Source organism: Mustela lutreola, chromosome 1 (assembly GCF_030435805.1).
Source record: "Mustela lutreola isolate mMusLut2 chromosome 1, mMusLut2.pri, whole genome shotgun sequence".
NCBI classification, from domain to species: Eukaryota; Metazoa; Chordata; class Mammalia; order Carnivora; family Mustelidae; genus Mustela; species Mustela lutreola.
This window is the reverse complement of record NC_081290.1, coordinates 142,902,467-142,917,770: the sequence shown is the minus strand read 5'-3', so window position 1 is coordinate 142,917,770 and position 15,304 is coordinate 142,902,467. Positions and strand designations below refer to the sequence as shown.

Genomic DNA, 15,304 nt, shown 5'->3' with positions numbered 1-15,304 from the left:
TAATACCATTTTTATGACCAAAGAAAAATAACTGTTTCAATAATTTACATACAGAAAAAGTACATTACTCCTTCTGCTTTTCTAAGGTAATAATCCAATGTACTTGTTTTAACACTTCATCTAAATTAACAAAGGTTTCTTTTTAACACAAGGAAATAACAGTTAAAAATAAAATAATGAGTAAAACTGAAAGCATCCTAAAGGAGCTGGTTTGGATTGTCTTCTTTATATTGTCTTCAATATACTCCATGAGGTATGCTAATAATGGGTCACAGGTACAGAAATATGTCAGATATTACCCTTTAACATTTAACATTTATTCTTTGAATTAGTCCAGTTTTTAACTTACTGAAAAATCCATGAAGGAGAGATGGAGGCAAAAGTGTTCTAAAAAGGAATTTTAAAGAGCGAAGGTAGAAGTTTGCATGGGGGAGGGAGCATATGGAGGGATGATGGCAGGACAGTAGAGATGGATAAAAACAAGGAAAGTACTCAGGGCTCTGATGCCTAGAGTTCACTTGACAAAAGAGGCTTAAGTTCTCAGATTCCCTGGTAAAAATTTCCTAGTAAAAATAATTTTGTTTTAGAAATATAAACTTTGATCTTATCATTTCTGAAATAATCTCTACTCTTTCAACCAATACTGTATCTTTTTCTGATCTCACTTCCTATAGATGTAAAACAAACTCACTGTAATACTAAGGGGTTCAGACAAAAATACTGATTTTTTTTTTTTAAATAATAAAAATGAACTATTCTCCAGGGAAAATGTTCTGATTTTCAGGAACATTTTCAAAGCAAGTAGTAGACGCTCACATTTACAAAGAAGTCATTTAAGGGTACAATGTTTAGTTTAAAAGATAAAAATGACACTTAAAATGACCTTTTTTTCCTTATGCACACAAGTATTTACAGCATGAGACATTATCTCCCTCCAGCTACCCCAGGAAGAAGTTTTTAAGTCCTGACAAGAAGAACAAAAATTCCCCAAATTCGGCAATTTTCCCCCTATCTTATTTAACACAGGTATCACCAACAAAAAAAGAAAAACACTGCCACAACACAAGCATCCTCATTTACAAAATACCTAAAAGCACCAACATCTACACAAAATAAAAATTTCTTTCAATAATTGAAAAATTTTAAGAATATAAATTAGCAAAACTTTGATTTCCATAACACTAGGCAGAATGCAGGGGTACAAGACAAATGCTGTAATTAAGCTAAAAGAGCTTTGTACTGCACAAGCAATAGGGGAAAAATTAATTTAATGATATTGCAAAGAATAAAATCAGAGAGAAATAAAAGTTTTAAGTTCTCTCAAAAGGACTAAATAACTTTAAAGAGCCTTACTGCAAAGATTGGCAGAGATCCTAATCTTGAGAACAATCATGTTAGACACCTTTAAATTACATCACAGTTTAGATTCTAGGCCACATATGTCCAAAAGTATAATAGAACATTCTGAATTAAATTTCAACCTCTCAAACATACAAAGTACCATAAATTAGAGAGTTTAAGAAATTCTGGTTACCTTCATTTCCTAAAGAAACTAAAATACAATTTCAGATAGCAGAACCATGCAACAAAGTAGGAAATTTTTCCAGTTGATATAATTTCACAATTAAAGTTTTCTCTATATTGAATTGGCTGAATTAACAAATTCAAAACAATCACTTCCAACGTAGCCTTCCTTTCATACGGTCTACCAAATCTTATCTTAATAAAGGCAGCAATTCCAAAACAAAACGCTAGAAACACATGTAAGACAAGAGATGATTTGTTTGTAAAGTTTTAAATAAAATTACACCATTTTCATCAATGACTGCTTTGAAATACTTCAAAATCACTAAAATTTAATAATTCACATGATTACATTACCAAAGAACTTCCTACCAATAAACTCAAAATATGTGTGTTCACACAAGCTGAAATAGTAATTTCATTTTTTAAGCCACTTCTCTTCTACAGGTTGCTTATTTTGCTCATTTTAAAAGAGACCGTTTCCTATCAGAACAAATTCTACCATTCACTTTCATGAAATAAACCCAGCTTTGGCTTTATGGCTATGCCACAAATGTTTCTTAGTAAAATAAAGTTGCCAAGGTCTGAAAAGTAATCAGAAATACATTTTAAAGGGGAAATTACATTTTCATTTAAGAATAGGAAATTATGCAGTGCCTTGTAAAATCGACTGTAGGTAATGGGAAACAGAGGTATCTCACACACATAAGACATGCTTGCGTGCACAACAGAGTAGTAAGTCATGAGGACAAAGCAAGGAGAGTGATATATTGGTATTATATCCAGAAAATATAAAGGCTAAACAAAATAATTTCACTCTCAACCTCACTGAATTTTGTAGCTTAATTCACCCTGGAACCTTAGTGGCAAAATATATTTATGGACAATACTCCCTGTAGTTCCCCCCAACCCCGGAATGAGCTAATGATAAACACAATTAAGTGAAAATTGTTTTTGAATCTAAATGAACTTCAATAATCTAACTTGCTGGTAAGGGAATCATAAGCTAAACAATATAGTAGTCTTGCATACAGACAGAAGCAGTTCAGCAAGAAATTCAAACTAAATCTGTCCAATTTTACAAATGCCAATCCTACCCAACAGCAGCCCACCATCCCATCATAGGAAAAAAATTCTTTAAAGTGAAACCCACTCCTCCTCCTCTTCTCACCTTGGGGTCGATTTTCTTGAAGTGAGAGTCCTCTTCATCCACCTCAAAATAGAGTTCGGAGGAGGTGACAGAAAGAGTGCCCTTTACTACAACAGAGGGGGCCACAAGCTGAGCCGGTGTGCTCAGGCTAACAGGACCTGCCAAAACCAAAACACAAGCCACACAATGGGATGACATTTTTCAAAAAATCTAGTAGATTCAAGCAGAAATTGTCTTTTCAAATTCTCACCTCTGGCACCAAAATATCTGCCAAATTGTCCACACTTACAAATTCTGTCTACCCCAAAGCTGCCTCTGAAAATACAAAGTTACTGGGATTCTCATACTAAGAAATTTATAGTAGGTGGTTAATGATAACAGCAAACCAGGATACAATTATTTCACAGGGAGTCTGCAAAGCTTTGGTCTAACTTCCTGGTAAGAAGGTGGCTCTGCCTAAATAAGTCCTTCCACACTGCATTTAGAAAACAAGCCTCAGGCTATGCAACAACATGGAACAACAACCAGGAGCAAGGAAGGCTCAATGGGCTTCCAAGGCCAGAGGTTAGCTTAGTTTGGCTGAAGTATGATTACGACAAAGATCACTAGCTTATTAGTGAAGTGAGAAACGTTACACCATATTCTCTGATAAAGATTTTGTGCCAGGTTGACACAAAACCTCTTCCATAACAACTTTACCCCATGAAAAATTGGTAAAAATACTTCTTTTCTAAGCCTGCCTTTCCACTGCTAAATATTGTTCAATGCTTCCAAATCTAATATTAGTGTAGTTCAGGGACTCTGGGAGTAAACAGCTGGAGGGTGGGTTTCCAAGTGAATGAATTTTTATTGGAATAATCAAATCTCCACAGGGCTTATCAAAGAGACAAATCAGCCTGCTACTGAAAACAATAGATTCACTACAGATAGCAGAGCATAAAGTATATTAGAGCTAAACCTAAAATAAAGGGCAAAAAGTAATAATTATATTACACACATATACATATTTAGTTAGAGAGTGAAAGAGTAAGAATTTGAAATCCCATCAACTCCTCATTGTATAAATCCTGTAGGTGAAGAAAACAACAGAAGATTGGCACTTATAGTTCTGAATTAATATAGTGCCTATAAACATGGTACACCTATTCAGATAATCAATGGGTGAATAAATGTTTCAAAATTCAGATGAATCGACATTTCCATCGATTGTTAGAAGGTGCTGGCCCTTAATCTCACATCAATCTTAATGTGTGCCAGTAGGACAATAGAAGGGATGCTCTGCGGAGATCAGAGCAGGTTTTGCCCTCTATTCCCAATGTACAAATACATTGTGTTTGCAGATGGGCAGCAGATAGCTGCAGAACAGCCATGATTTCCCAAAGCTCATCCCTATAAATGGATGAAATAAGCAGCTATGTGTTCTTTTGCTGTCTCCTTTGCCCTCTGTACATTAGCATGTAATCCTGAGAAGAAATAACATTTTTTCAATCACTCTCAGACATTCAATTACAGGGTAAGCAGACAGCTGCAGGAGCTAGGGCAGCCTAGGTCCTACAGAAGACCCCTGACAATTTCCACTTCATTTCTAACCCACACCACTTTATTAGTGTGGATTACTTCTTAATCCTATTGCCATTGTCAAGATTATATAATTAAACTCCCCTTTCACCTCTATTACTGTATGAATGTATTACTAGTAGCAAGAATAGACGCAAAATAAAGGAGGAGGAAATGGGTAAATAGATGTGAAGGAAAAGGATAGAGAATACCAGTGTCCACCTACTCTCAATGCCCAGCCCAAATCCCTTAACAGTGTGCTCCAGTTAATTTTATTTTTCTTTCTAGAGAGGTTTATGGTCATCCGAGAAGACACCATCATCTATTTTTGCTTTTCATTATAATTTACTGCATGGTAGCACAGAATGCAGACGTATCACTAAATGAAAAATTCTTGATGTCTTTTCTCTTAAATTAAAATTATCAAAAAAGAAGGCTGCATAATTTTCACCTATGGAGACTGTAGAATCTGTCTGACTTTCCTCCTGGAGGGAGAGAGCCATAGGCATTAAAGAAAAGAAAGCCATTTAATGAATGACTAAAATTTCAGGCTAAACAACAGAATTTTTCCCATAAGGGAAGTAAAACTGAAAATCTGCAGAGTGCAAATCAAAATTCCTACACCAGGTAAAATATGTGGATCCTGTGAAAAGCCATAGCATTCCTGGAATGGATTTTTTGAGAGAGTTAAATATATATGCAGCATGTTCACTAAGACCTGTATATCAAAGCAAATAGCTCATCTGCCTCCAAGCTTTATTTACAAAAAACAATTGGCAAAATTTTACTTATAGCTCTCATTTTATAGACATTAAGTAACTCCCATGGGTGAAGGAATTTTGTTATTGCTGCTTTTAAACTTTTTTCTTTTACAGTGAAAATTACTCATAAATGAAAAAGATGAGAAAGGTAAAGAAACTGAAAAGAATGGAAAAATAAAGGGGAAACTGTGTTGAAGAATAGGGAGAAAATGTTTGGAAGAACAAAAACAATCTTTGTTTAAAGTAATTGTGGGTGTAAACTTGGTAGTCCTAGCGGTCACAGATGAAAAAGTAAGTAATTAGATGCTTATTGGCCCGGAGCTAGCCGAAATATCCGCACAACCACTGAATTTACCAGTGAGATTCTCTAAATCTTTCTCATCCACGGATGACAGAGTATCATCGTCGCCTTCCAGGAGGATCTCGTTTTCTGAGTTCTGATTTCCTAAAGCCTGACTCTTGATGGACTGTTTTCCTTTAGCAAGGATATCTTCATCTGCAGCTGAAATGAAAAGAAAACAAAGCTGTCCATCAGCTCTGGGGAAGAGTACTTTGGCAGAAGGGCAGGGAAGTGTGGTAAGGATAGGTGGCCAAAGATGGTCAATCATTTTTACAGAGAATCATCCACGGTGGGGAAGTGACTGGGATGGTACGCATGTTCTTTCTGATAAACGTGATTCTCCAAGCCTAGTCTAATGTTACCTTGAACAAGCACCCTAATCCCATTAAATCTGACCCTTGCACCACTCACCGAACCATTTATTTACTTACAGTTAGGGCAAGAGAGAGTTCAAAGGCAGCACATTTTGGGGAAATTAGCAGAAAAAAATCAGAACCCAGTTTTGTAAACAATACCTACTTGATAATGAAAAATAAAAAGGGCTGATCATTTCTGCAAATAATGATTATACTGCCAAAACATTATGTAATGGTGAGGGAGTGGTTATGAAGGAGAATCAAGAGGTAAGAAGGGTCAGAACTGAGAGAGATTCACAGCCAATGAAGATGTAAGTGCAATCCTGAAGCCAAGGCTGACATCAAAAAAGCTACAGCAGCTCTCAGAAGCTGCACCCTCTTCTTTACTCCAGTCTTCCCTCTTACCTTCATATTGCCTTTGCCCACATTTCACCCCACCCAGAGCCCCACTTCAGTCCTTTTATAAATATCCAGGAATAAGACACGATGGAAACTAAGTGGAGGCTTAAATGCTACCTCCTCCATGTGTTTAAACTAAAAGGCTAAGACACCCCGGGGGCTAAACATAACAGAAAGCCCAGAAGGAGAGGAATCTGGGCAAAGAGTCTTACAGGCCCAGAACGGGAGCAGCCTGCGGAGAGCAGACCCAGCCACTGTGACAAGATAGCCAGAAAGGAGAGGAAAGAAGAAAAGGGTACACCAAATCTAGGGAATGAAGCAGTTCCGTGGAGCAGCTACAGCCAACAACTGAACCAGGAAGAGGAACAGAGGTGCAGCTGAAAGGAGAAAACACTGAAACTCAAAATTCTGACTTCAAAACCCCATATCCTTCCCCAGGGTAACTCCCACTGCTTTGAGCAGCTTTCTCCTTCAGAAATACATAAAAGCAGGTACTAAGTTTTGGATTGTGATTTTTAAAAATTCGTACTGTCATGTAAGGGAAAGTTGAGAATCTTTGCTATACTACTGACATTCCTGGGGCTTCCAGCTAGGGAAATCCAGGAGGCACAGCACCTGATCCACCCAGGCAGGAGCTATTGATATGGAAATTAGATGGCTAGCGAGGCTTTTTTGCTCCACTGCAGTTTCTGCCTAGGCATTAGAGCCCCAAAGCCAGAAAGGATAATGTTTGCAGTAACAGGACTAATATTTATCTATATAATTTTTTCTAAATAGTTACACTGCATGTATGCTACTAAACGTTTTCACAAATCAAAGCTTCTTTGATTTTAACAGGTATGATTATGGATAATAATAAAGGTAAAAGTTTATTTTTATCTTATTCACTGTGAGTTCACAAAGAATATCATTTATGTAAAATACCAATGGCACCACTTTAAAAGCAAATAGTGGCTTTATAGTAAATAAGGAAGTCATGGGATAAAGCTCTCTATATTTAGCTTGGAATACCCTCTATGGGTAAATCAAATTTTATTTTCCTTCATACCCACAAATAACGAGCATAGTATGCTGCACCCATATGAAGGTCTCAATAAATACTTTGAAAAATTTTAACGTATCTAATTAAAATGCCTTTATTTTTTTAAGCCACAAAGAAATATACCCCGAAAACCCTAATTTTTAGGAAAATAACATTAAGTTGTTATATCATTGTCTATATTTCAAGTATTTATATTTTGTTACTCTGAAATGCTAAACACTGGCCTGAGCCCAAACAAGATCTTCTTCCAATTTACTATCAGTGTTAAAAATAAACTGGTCACTGAGCAATACAAGAGAAACCACCACTTTCGATACTTTCTTATAAAGCAAATCATAATAAATTAAAAATTGCCAATCAGATTTTAGTACAAAATCAATGTCACATTCTCTTTTTCTAGATGTACATTTCCTTCTTCAAAGTAGAAACAATAATAATGCTAATATTAAATAACATTTACCATGTGCTGGGAAGTGTTCAAAAGACTTCACTTACTTAATTCTCCTCTGCTAATTTCTCCCTGTCAGGTAAACAGGCTCAGAGAGGTTACATATCTTGCCCAAGGCAACACAGCTCCCTGACTCTAGCGAGAAGTAGAGTCAGGATTGAAATCCAAGCATTATGGTACCAGTATCTTAATCACTATACAAATATCAATACATATATATAATTTATGGATTAGTTCAATAATTCTTGTTTCTCACAGTACATTTTAAAAAGGTTAAGTCAAAATTATAATAAGTTAAGAATACAGAAATACTCATTTCCAAACATAAATTTGATGAGCATATGATATGACAAACATCAGAAACAACCAAATTCAATACCTTGCTCATTACTATCTCTGATTATTACCATACATGTCCTAAAGCACACTACACCAAGCTTACATAGGGCGGGGGGGGGGGGGGGGGAGGGTGAGGGGGTGGAGAGAGAAAAAGAAAAAAACCCTCTAATTTGCAAACATTTGCAAAAAATGAGAAAGCCAAGTAGCAATATACAGTGGTTTAAAATAGCTCAATAAATAAATTCATTCATTTTAAATGACCACAAAGTGTAATTTGTTATCCCATCCAACAGGAACTTTAAAAAATTTTAATTTATTCTCATTGCCGACACATATTAAAACACAATTAACTTTTGAATTAAATAAAATTTTATGAAAATTTTTTGAAGTACTGTAAGTCTACTGTATGCATACAAACACCCACTTTAATTTATTTATTTACTTATTTTTACAAGCTCAGATTCTGGAATAGTTCAACCTCAATGAAAAACCTCTTGTCATGGAAAATATGCAGCTTACTGATATTTAGAATGGTTTTCCTGTAATTAACTCCCCCTTGAGGATTTTAAGTTAGCAGCAGTAAAATTACCAACAGTACTCTAACACACACCACATGCGCCGGTGTTCAATTCTCAGTGGTCTAATAGCTCTCTGCTAAAGAACTTTTTTTGTTTCAACATTAGAACAAAACTATCCCAAGCATAAAATAAAAGATAATTATCATGTTTATATGTGCTGGGGAAAGTATATTTTTAACTTCTGTTTGCCTTCTACTCAATCAATCACTAAAACAAGTAACTGTTTTGATATTTTTTTTGTGAGTATATTCTATACTAGAATAAAAGTTTAACTGGATGAAGTCAGAAAACACTTCTGAATCGATTTCACAGCTTGATTCAGATCTTTGCTGGCTGATAAAATTATTACCATACATGATAATTATTTAAATTTTTCATAACACTATTAACAGATTGCCTTCATATGGTCTTACATTCTATTCTGGTTTAATATTTACCCTAACTTGATAACCAAACTACAAATGTTACATAAAACTGGAGAAATCTGTCAAAAAAGCTTTCATTGAGGGGCACCTGGGTGGCGCAGTGGATTAAAGCCTCTGCCTTCAGCTCAGGTCATGATTCCAAGGTTCTGGGATCAAGCCCTGCATCAGGCTCTCTGCTCAGCAGGGAGCCTGCTTCTTCCTCTCTCTCTCTCTCTCTCCCCGCCTGCCTCTCTGCCTACTTGTAATCTCTGTCAAATGAATAAATAAAATCTTTATTAAAAAAAAAACTATGTTTGTAAAAAAAAATGTGAGAATGTGAGTTACTTAAAAAGAAAAAAAAAAAGCTTTCTTTGAAACACGACTTGATTCACTGAAGCTAAGAGCAATGAGAGGGCTCAGAGAAAAGCTGGTCCTCAAGATGTAAAGTTCAAGTTCTTTAGAGCTAGTTGATTTAGAGCGAGTTGATTTACCTATGCAACACAATCTAACTAAAATTAAAACACAAAAAGAACACAGGAAATGGTTCTACCTATGACACATAAACTCCCTTTTAAAAGTCCACTATACCAGTGAAATGGAATCAACAATAGTCCATATTATAGTAAAACAAGTTTATACATTAAGAATTAAGCACTTAAAAAATTACTACTGGAATAACAAAATGACCTCAAATGTAAATAAAATGAATATGGGTATCCACTTAATGTGATGTGAAATACCTATAACCATAACTGCTTATTCTGAACAAGACACTTAAAGAATATCTTATATACAACTACTGTCCCAAACTTTATAGTTTATACAATTTCCAAACAGTTCCAAGTCAAGACAATTTACTCTAGAAGTATTAGTGAAACTACAAAAGATGATGAGGAGATTAAGAGAACAAGCCAAGTTCACCTCCTAATGAGTTTTAGTTACAGAACCTAATATATGTTGATCCTAAATAGGAAGCAACAGTATCTGGCATTACTGAAGTTATGAGAGAATGGCATGATTTAGGATCTTTATATGATCTGTCATCTCAAGGAAACCAGATGAGTTACTTGTATCATTCCATACAATTATAAGAGACTTCTTAAACTATCTTAAATTCTCCTCATATATTACCATTAGCATGCACATTCTTAACAAAATGAAAATGTCTTGAATTCAATAGGATTCTACCACTAAACTGTTTTAATATTTGAATTAAACCAATCTTTCCACCATTTAAAATATTTTTTATGTGGCTTTAATTTAAATGTAAAATTCCCATTATATTTAACAATGAATTTTAGAAGACAGTATAGCACTACAATAAGAAAATCTGATTAGTTGTCAGTTAACCTGGGCTTTAGTCCTGTGTGTACCAAGAATTATGTGGCTTTTGTTTCCTCAGTTTCCTTATTTATAAAGAATAAAGTTAGAATAGACTTTAGCCTTTGGTTCTTTCCAGATCTAAAATGCTCTGATAATAAATAACTGACAAACTGGGCCCTGTACATCAGGAGAATGTTACAAATCATTACAACTAATTTCTAATAAAATTTAAACCATAAAATGCAAGAAAATGCCCTCAAGAATCAAATACCCACCTATGCTTGCTGCTGCTAATTTCCATAAAGAATATTTGATAATAAGAGGAAGTATTAATTTTAATTTAAAAATATGACTCAGTTTCTGCGAAGTTAAAGAAATCTCCCATTACAAAATGACTTTTATAAATAACCACTTTGGAGGGTCTCTCTTTGAAAAATTACCTAAGGCCCTTTTCCCCAAGCAAGTTAATGTGAACTTGGGAAGGGCAATTAAATTGTCAGAATTAAAAAATTTGTTTTTAACTAGAAGGTAGCCAAAAGTAGAGTCATGGGGCTAGTATTGATCGCCCGAACAGAGAACATCACTCTTCAGGTATTTACTCTGCCACCTTTACACCAGAGGCTTTCCTTCAAATCAAATCAATCTATAAAAAAGATGGCTCTTACTACTAAAATACATAACTAATCTCCAACAGCATTTCTATTTAGATGTTTCCCTTTGATAACAATAATATAGTTCATGATATTTTAAGATTCTATATTAAACTAATGTGCCTCCTTAGTTACATCAATTATAAATAAAAGTGAGAACTCCTAAAACAGATTAAAACTGACACACTATCCTCAGTAATATCTATTTTTAATATTCAAATTCGACACTGAAGCACAGTATTTAGCCATGTTAAATTCTGTAATTTCAAGTGCTTCTTGATCACATTAACCACTTTGTTTCGCTAACTTGATTTTTAATGTTTATTTTCATTAGCTTCCTTATTGTTATTAAGGCTAAAGAACGAGAATTTCATAATTAACATAAAATTAAAACTGAATGTCAACTGTAAGATATGTCAATAAGACACTAAATATTAAGTTGTTGGCTTATATAATGAACTAGCATAAATCTGACTGACATGAAACACTACCAGTGTACAATCTATGTGCTGAGTTTTTAAAGTAATATTATTTAAAATAAAAAATAAAAATTATGACAAAAAACTTGTATATTTCATCAAAAGATGTTATATTAAATATGACATGCCTCTTTAACTGGCAGACATTGAAGCATCTCCTAAACATTTTTTTTTAAAAAAACACATTTCAGATTAAAATTTTTGTTTTTAATCTTTCAGAGTATTTCAAATATTAACCATTTTAAGATTCATGTACAATATTGTCAAATAAGATGGAAATACATAATGCTTCATTTACTTCTCTCAATTTAATGAATATTATATTAACCTTTCAATTACTATTTAGAGTAATTTTAGTGAAATCTGCTTCCATACATGATTTTAAAAAGTCTTAAACAACAGTAAGCTTTGCTAATAAATATTTTTTAGCCAGCTTCTTAGCATTAAAAGAGTTGACATAATATTATTTTAAAAGGTAAAGTTCAATAACAATAAAATCCAAATTTATTCATTACAAAAAATTCTGCCATTCCCCCAATGGCTACATGTACTATTTTTAATAAAGATGGATTTTTAATAAGCTCTGTACTAAATCTATACCACAAATTTTAAGTTCAAGTTACTGATATTTCTTTCAAAATTAAGGATTAACAGATTGCCTATGTATAATTTTTAAAAACAAGTCCCTTCTCCAAGTATAAAAGAAAATATTTTCATGAAAACACATTTATTGTCACTGATAGACTTCAGGCTTCACAACTCAATGTTCACTGACAGGAAGACAGAAAGATATTTATTAAATTTTAAGTGTACATACCAATGTCTGTTTGAAAAGTATAAAGCTGACAATTAAGCTGATTTTTTTTAGTGTAAGAGTGAGTTATCAGCCCCAACCCCCCCCAAAAAAGGAAAGAAGAAAATAAATATAACTCTGAAATGTAAGGAAACACATAAAAAGCACATGAACACTAAAAGGGAAAGTAGCCTAATTAATTCTACATCTTATTTCTCCTTTCCTACCTCCTGAAGTTGAAGATGTAGGGCCCTCAGACTATCATTGCTTTTAGATCACTTTGTTATTGACTATTCTCTGTATGATCATTTATTTTAAAGGACTGATGTCACATTTGGTGTTATATCTGATGACATATTGTGGACATTTTCTTCCAGAAATGGCTCTTTAAGGCTGAGTGCAAGAGGTTAAGCTGCCTGACTAAGGCCAAACCTAAGATCACAGACTTTTAATCTAAATTCTTAATATCCTTAAAATCCTTAATACCCTTAATGAATGTAATTTTATATTTATTTTGTATACTACTGTCACTTAACCATATCACTTAACCATGAATTACTGCATGTTAAACCAATACATTGAAAAAAGAGAATTAAAACCATTTATCTTATTAAAAAATAACCAATTTATATTTTATAAAATCAAAATTAATTTAATATTGAGAGGAAATTCCCCCCCTTAATCAATGTATCTTAATTGGTTTTCAAAAGTTATAAAATATTAAGTGAAATCCTATGATCAAAGAGAGTATATTATTAAATCCAAAGGACTTTTTCAGGTTTCTCCAATTTGCTCATCAGGCTTCTGCCTAATCTGAATCATAGTGATACGCATTATATCAAAAAAGGGAAAAATGTTAAGCTCTGATAACAAGTTGATGCAGAAAAGGAACATACGAAAATAATGTCTATTCTCTTTTTCTAGGAGCCATCTATCACAACCATCTACAAATCAAGGCTCAGAAAGTATCTAGGCACTTGGACATTTATTACCATCTCTCCCACTTCATAATCTCATGCTAAAATACCATAGTTGAGGGAAAACCATATACACACAAAAGGACCTAGAAACCCATTTGGTTTGTAAATGCTGTCTTTCTGATATCATGGATTTAAGGCAGGCATCCTGGATTAATTTACTCAAAGATGAATGTGTCACTTAAAAAGAGAAATATTTTATCCCCCTACTCTGAAACAAAGGGTCTATGTTAAGTAAGTTTTGCATGTGTAACGTAATAAACAAATACACTTGACACCATAATTTAATAGGACCCTACACTAACTATAAAAAAATTTAACTTCTCTTTCTGGGGTGAATAACTATGAAATGTGGCATGGACTATTTTACAGTGCCTTGTAATAATGAAGTTATTCTCTTCATTACCAAGTACTGTACCTGCTGCTATTGGCAAGGAGTGACTTAAACACTGACCATGTTCCACGGCTGTTTTTAGTGTCGCTTCAGGATGTGTCGATCCTAGAGGGTTACGCACAAATCGTCGCCGGCGCCGCAAGTCATCTTCCCAGTAGTCAAGGCGCCAGAACTCACGAGGACGACTACAATGAAACAGAGAAGCCACATATGTTAGCAATTATCAAACAGCGTGGTAGCACTGAATTTCTGCATAAAGCTCTCCTTGTTTGCTCTGGCTTTTTTTTTTCCCTTCCCCTTCCTCCTAATTCTCCCTCCACCTCACACTCCCCTTTTTCTGCAATCTTTAACTTAGGTATGTCCTTGAAAATAACAATATCACCTTCCAGTCTAAGGAACTCCTTTTCCTTTTTCTTGGAAGGTGAAATGAGCACTAAATACATCATTTTAAAATGAATTGCTGACAGTGTGATCAGTTTCCCCACACTCTAGTGGCATGTGCTCTGATTTCAGCCTCATTTCAGCCTCAGCAGGGCACCTTTCTCTGTGGCTGCATTTATAAACCAGAATAGGGAAAAAGGCTATTATAAATATGGTATAGCATTACCTATATTAATCAAAGTCTGTCCCCCTTCATTTTTCTTCCTAATTTGTGCCTTTTTGCACAAGGTCAGTAAATCATACCATGAATTCTTGGTCCAGAAAGTGTTAACTTTAATGAATATCTCAGTTACATGGTTATGTATGTGATAATAAAATATTACTCTGTTTAGATGTGCAGGAATTTAATTAAAATAATCTCTTAAAATATTCATTACATTTAGCCCCTGAGGCTTAGAACAACACAAGAAAATGCATTTCTTTTCCATTTACTGTTTTTAAATAAACCATTCCTATAGAGTGAAACAGCAATCTATTTTCAAGCAAATCAGATTGGAATTCTGTTTTATGTAGTCTTTTTTTATATTTAATTAAAAACTACATGCTATATGATCTGCAATAATTGCTATATCAAAAGCATACTTTTGGAAATGTATTTTTTAAAGGGTTCTACTATATTTTTCCCAATTATGTAGATCTTTTATATGGCAATATATAAATGTCAACTCTCTCTCCTATTAACTAATCATAATCTAGCATGCTGAAAAATATTTTATAAGGAAAACACTAATATGAAGTTTTTTCAGTTACAGTAAAAAAAAGCCCTGCAAAATACACTTACTCACTAAGCTTCATTAATTAAATTTAAAAATTCATAATCAAAACTTCTGTAAGGAATGACTAATACAAAATAAAATCGCACTTTTATTTCATGAGCTAATAAAATTGTACCTGTCAGCTTTGACCCATTAGTCTTGACCACTGATAGTCCCAAAATACCCACTTAAAAGTTACTCTTATTTTGATATATTAGAGATGCTATACTTTAAAAAAGTTACTCTTATTTTGATATATTAGAGATGCTATACTTTAAAAATTCAAAATAATTTGTAAGTACTTTACTGATTAAAAATTATCTCAGATTAATAAAAGTATGTTAACAGTATGTTAAAGAAGATACATATTTTTAAAAATAATAGGAATCCAATGGTCTTTTCTGAGAAAGCTGGGGACACAATGAGAATATCAAAAACTTCCTTTGTTGATTCTGATCATGCAAAACAGGAGGAGATGTAATGTAACCAAAATGGAATACAAAAAAGTGTAAGAATTGCAGTCCTCAAAAAGGAAAATTAAAGAGATCTTTTATTCTTCTTTCTTATTTTGCTGTGTCCATTTTAAATGAAAAC

General features: G+C 33.7%; 1 protein-coding gene across 4 annotated transcripts in view; it reads right to left on the bottom strand.

Moving 5' to 3' along the window:
• LRBA (LPS responsive beige-like anchor protein) overlaps nucleotides 1–15,304 on the bottom strand; it is a 742,234-nt gene that overhangs the window by 287,401 nt on the left and 439,529 nt on the right. For all 4 annotated transcript variants that reach the window (XM_059175618.1, XM_059175627.1, XM_059175636.1 and 1 more), the window contains exons 38-40: nucleotides 13,575–13,699; nucleotides 5,348–5,494; nucleotides 2,696–2,832 (exon numbers count right to left, since the gene is read on the bottom strand). In XM_059175618.1, coding sequence (XP_059031601.1) covers nucleotides 2,696–2,832; nucleotides 5,348–5,494; nucleotides 13,575–13,699 — 409 coding nt within the window. The remainder of the gene's footprint in view (nucleotides 1–2,695; nucleotides 2,833–5,347; nucleotides 5,495–13,574; nucleotides 13,700–15,304) is intronic.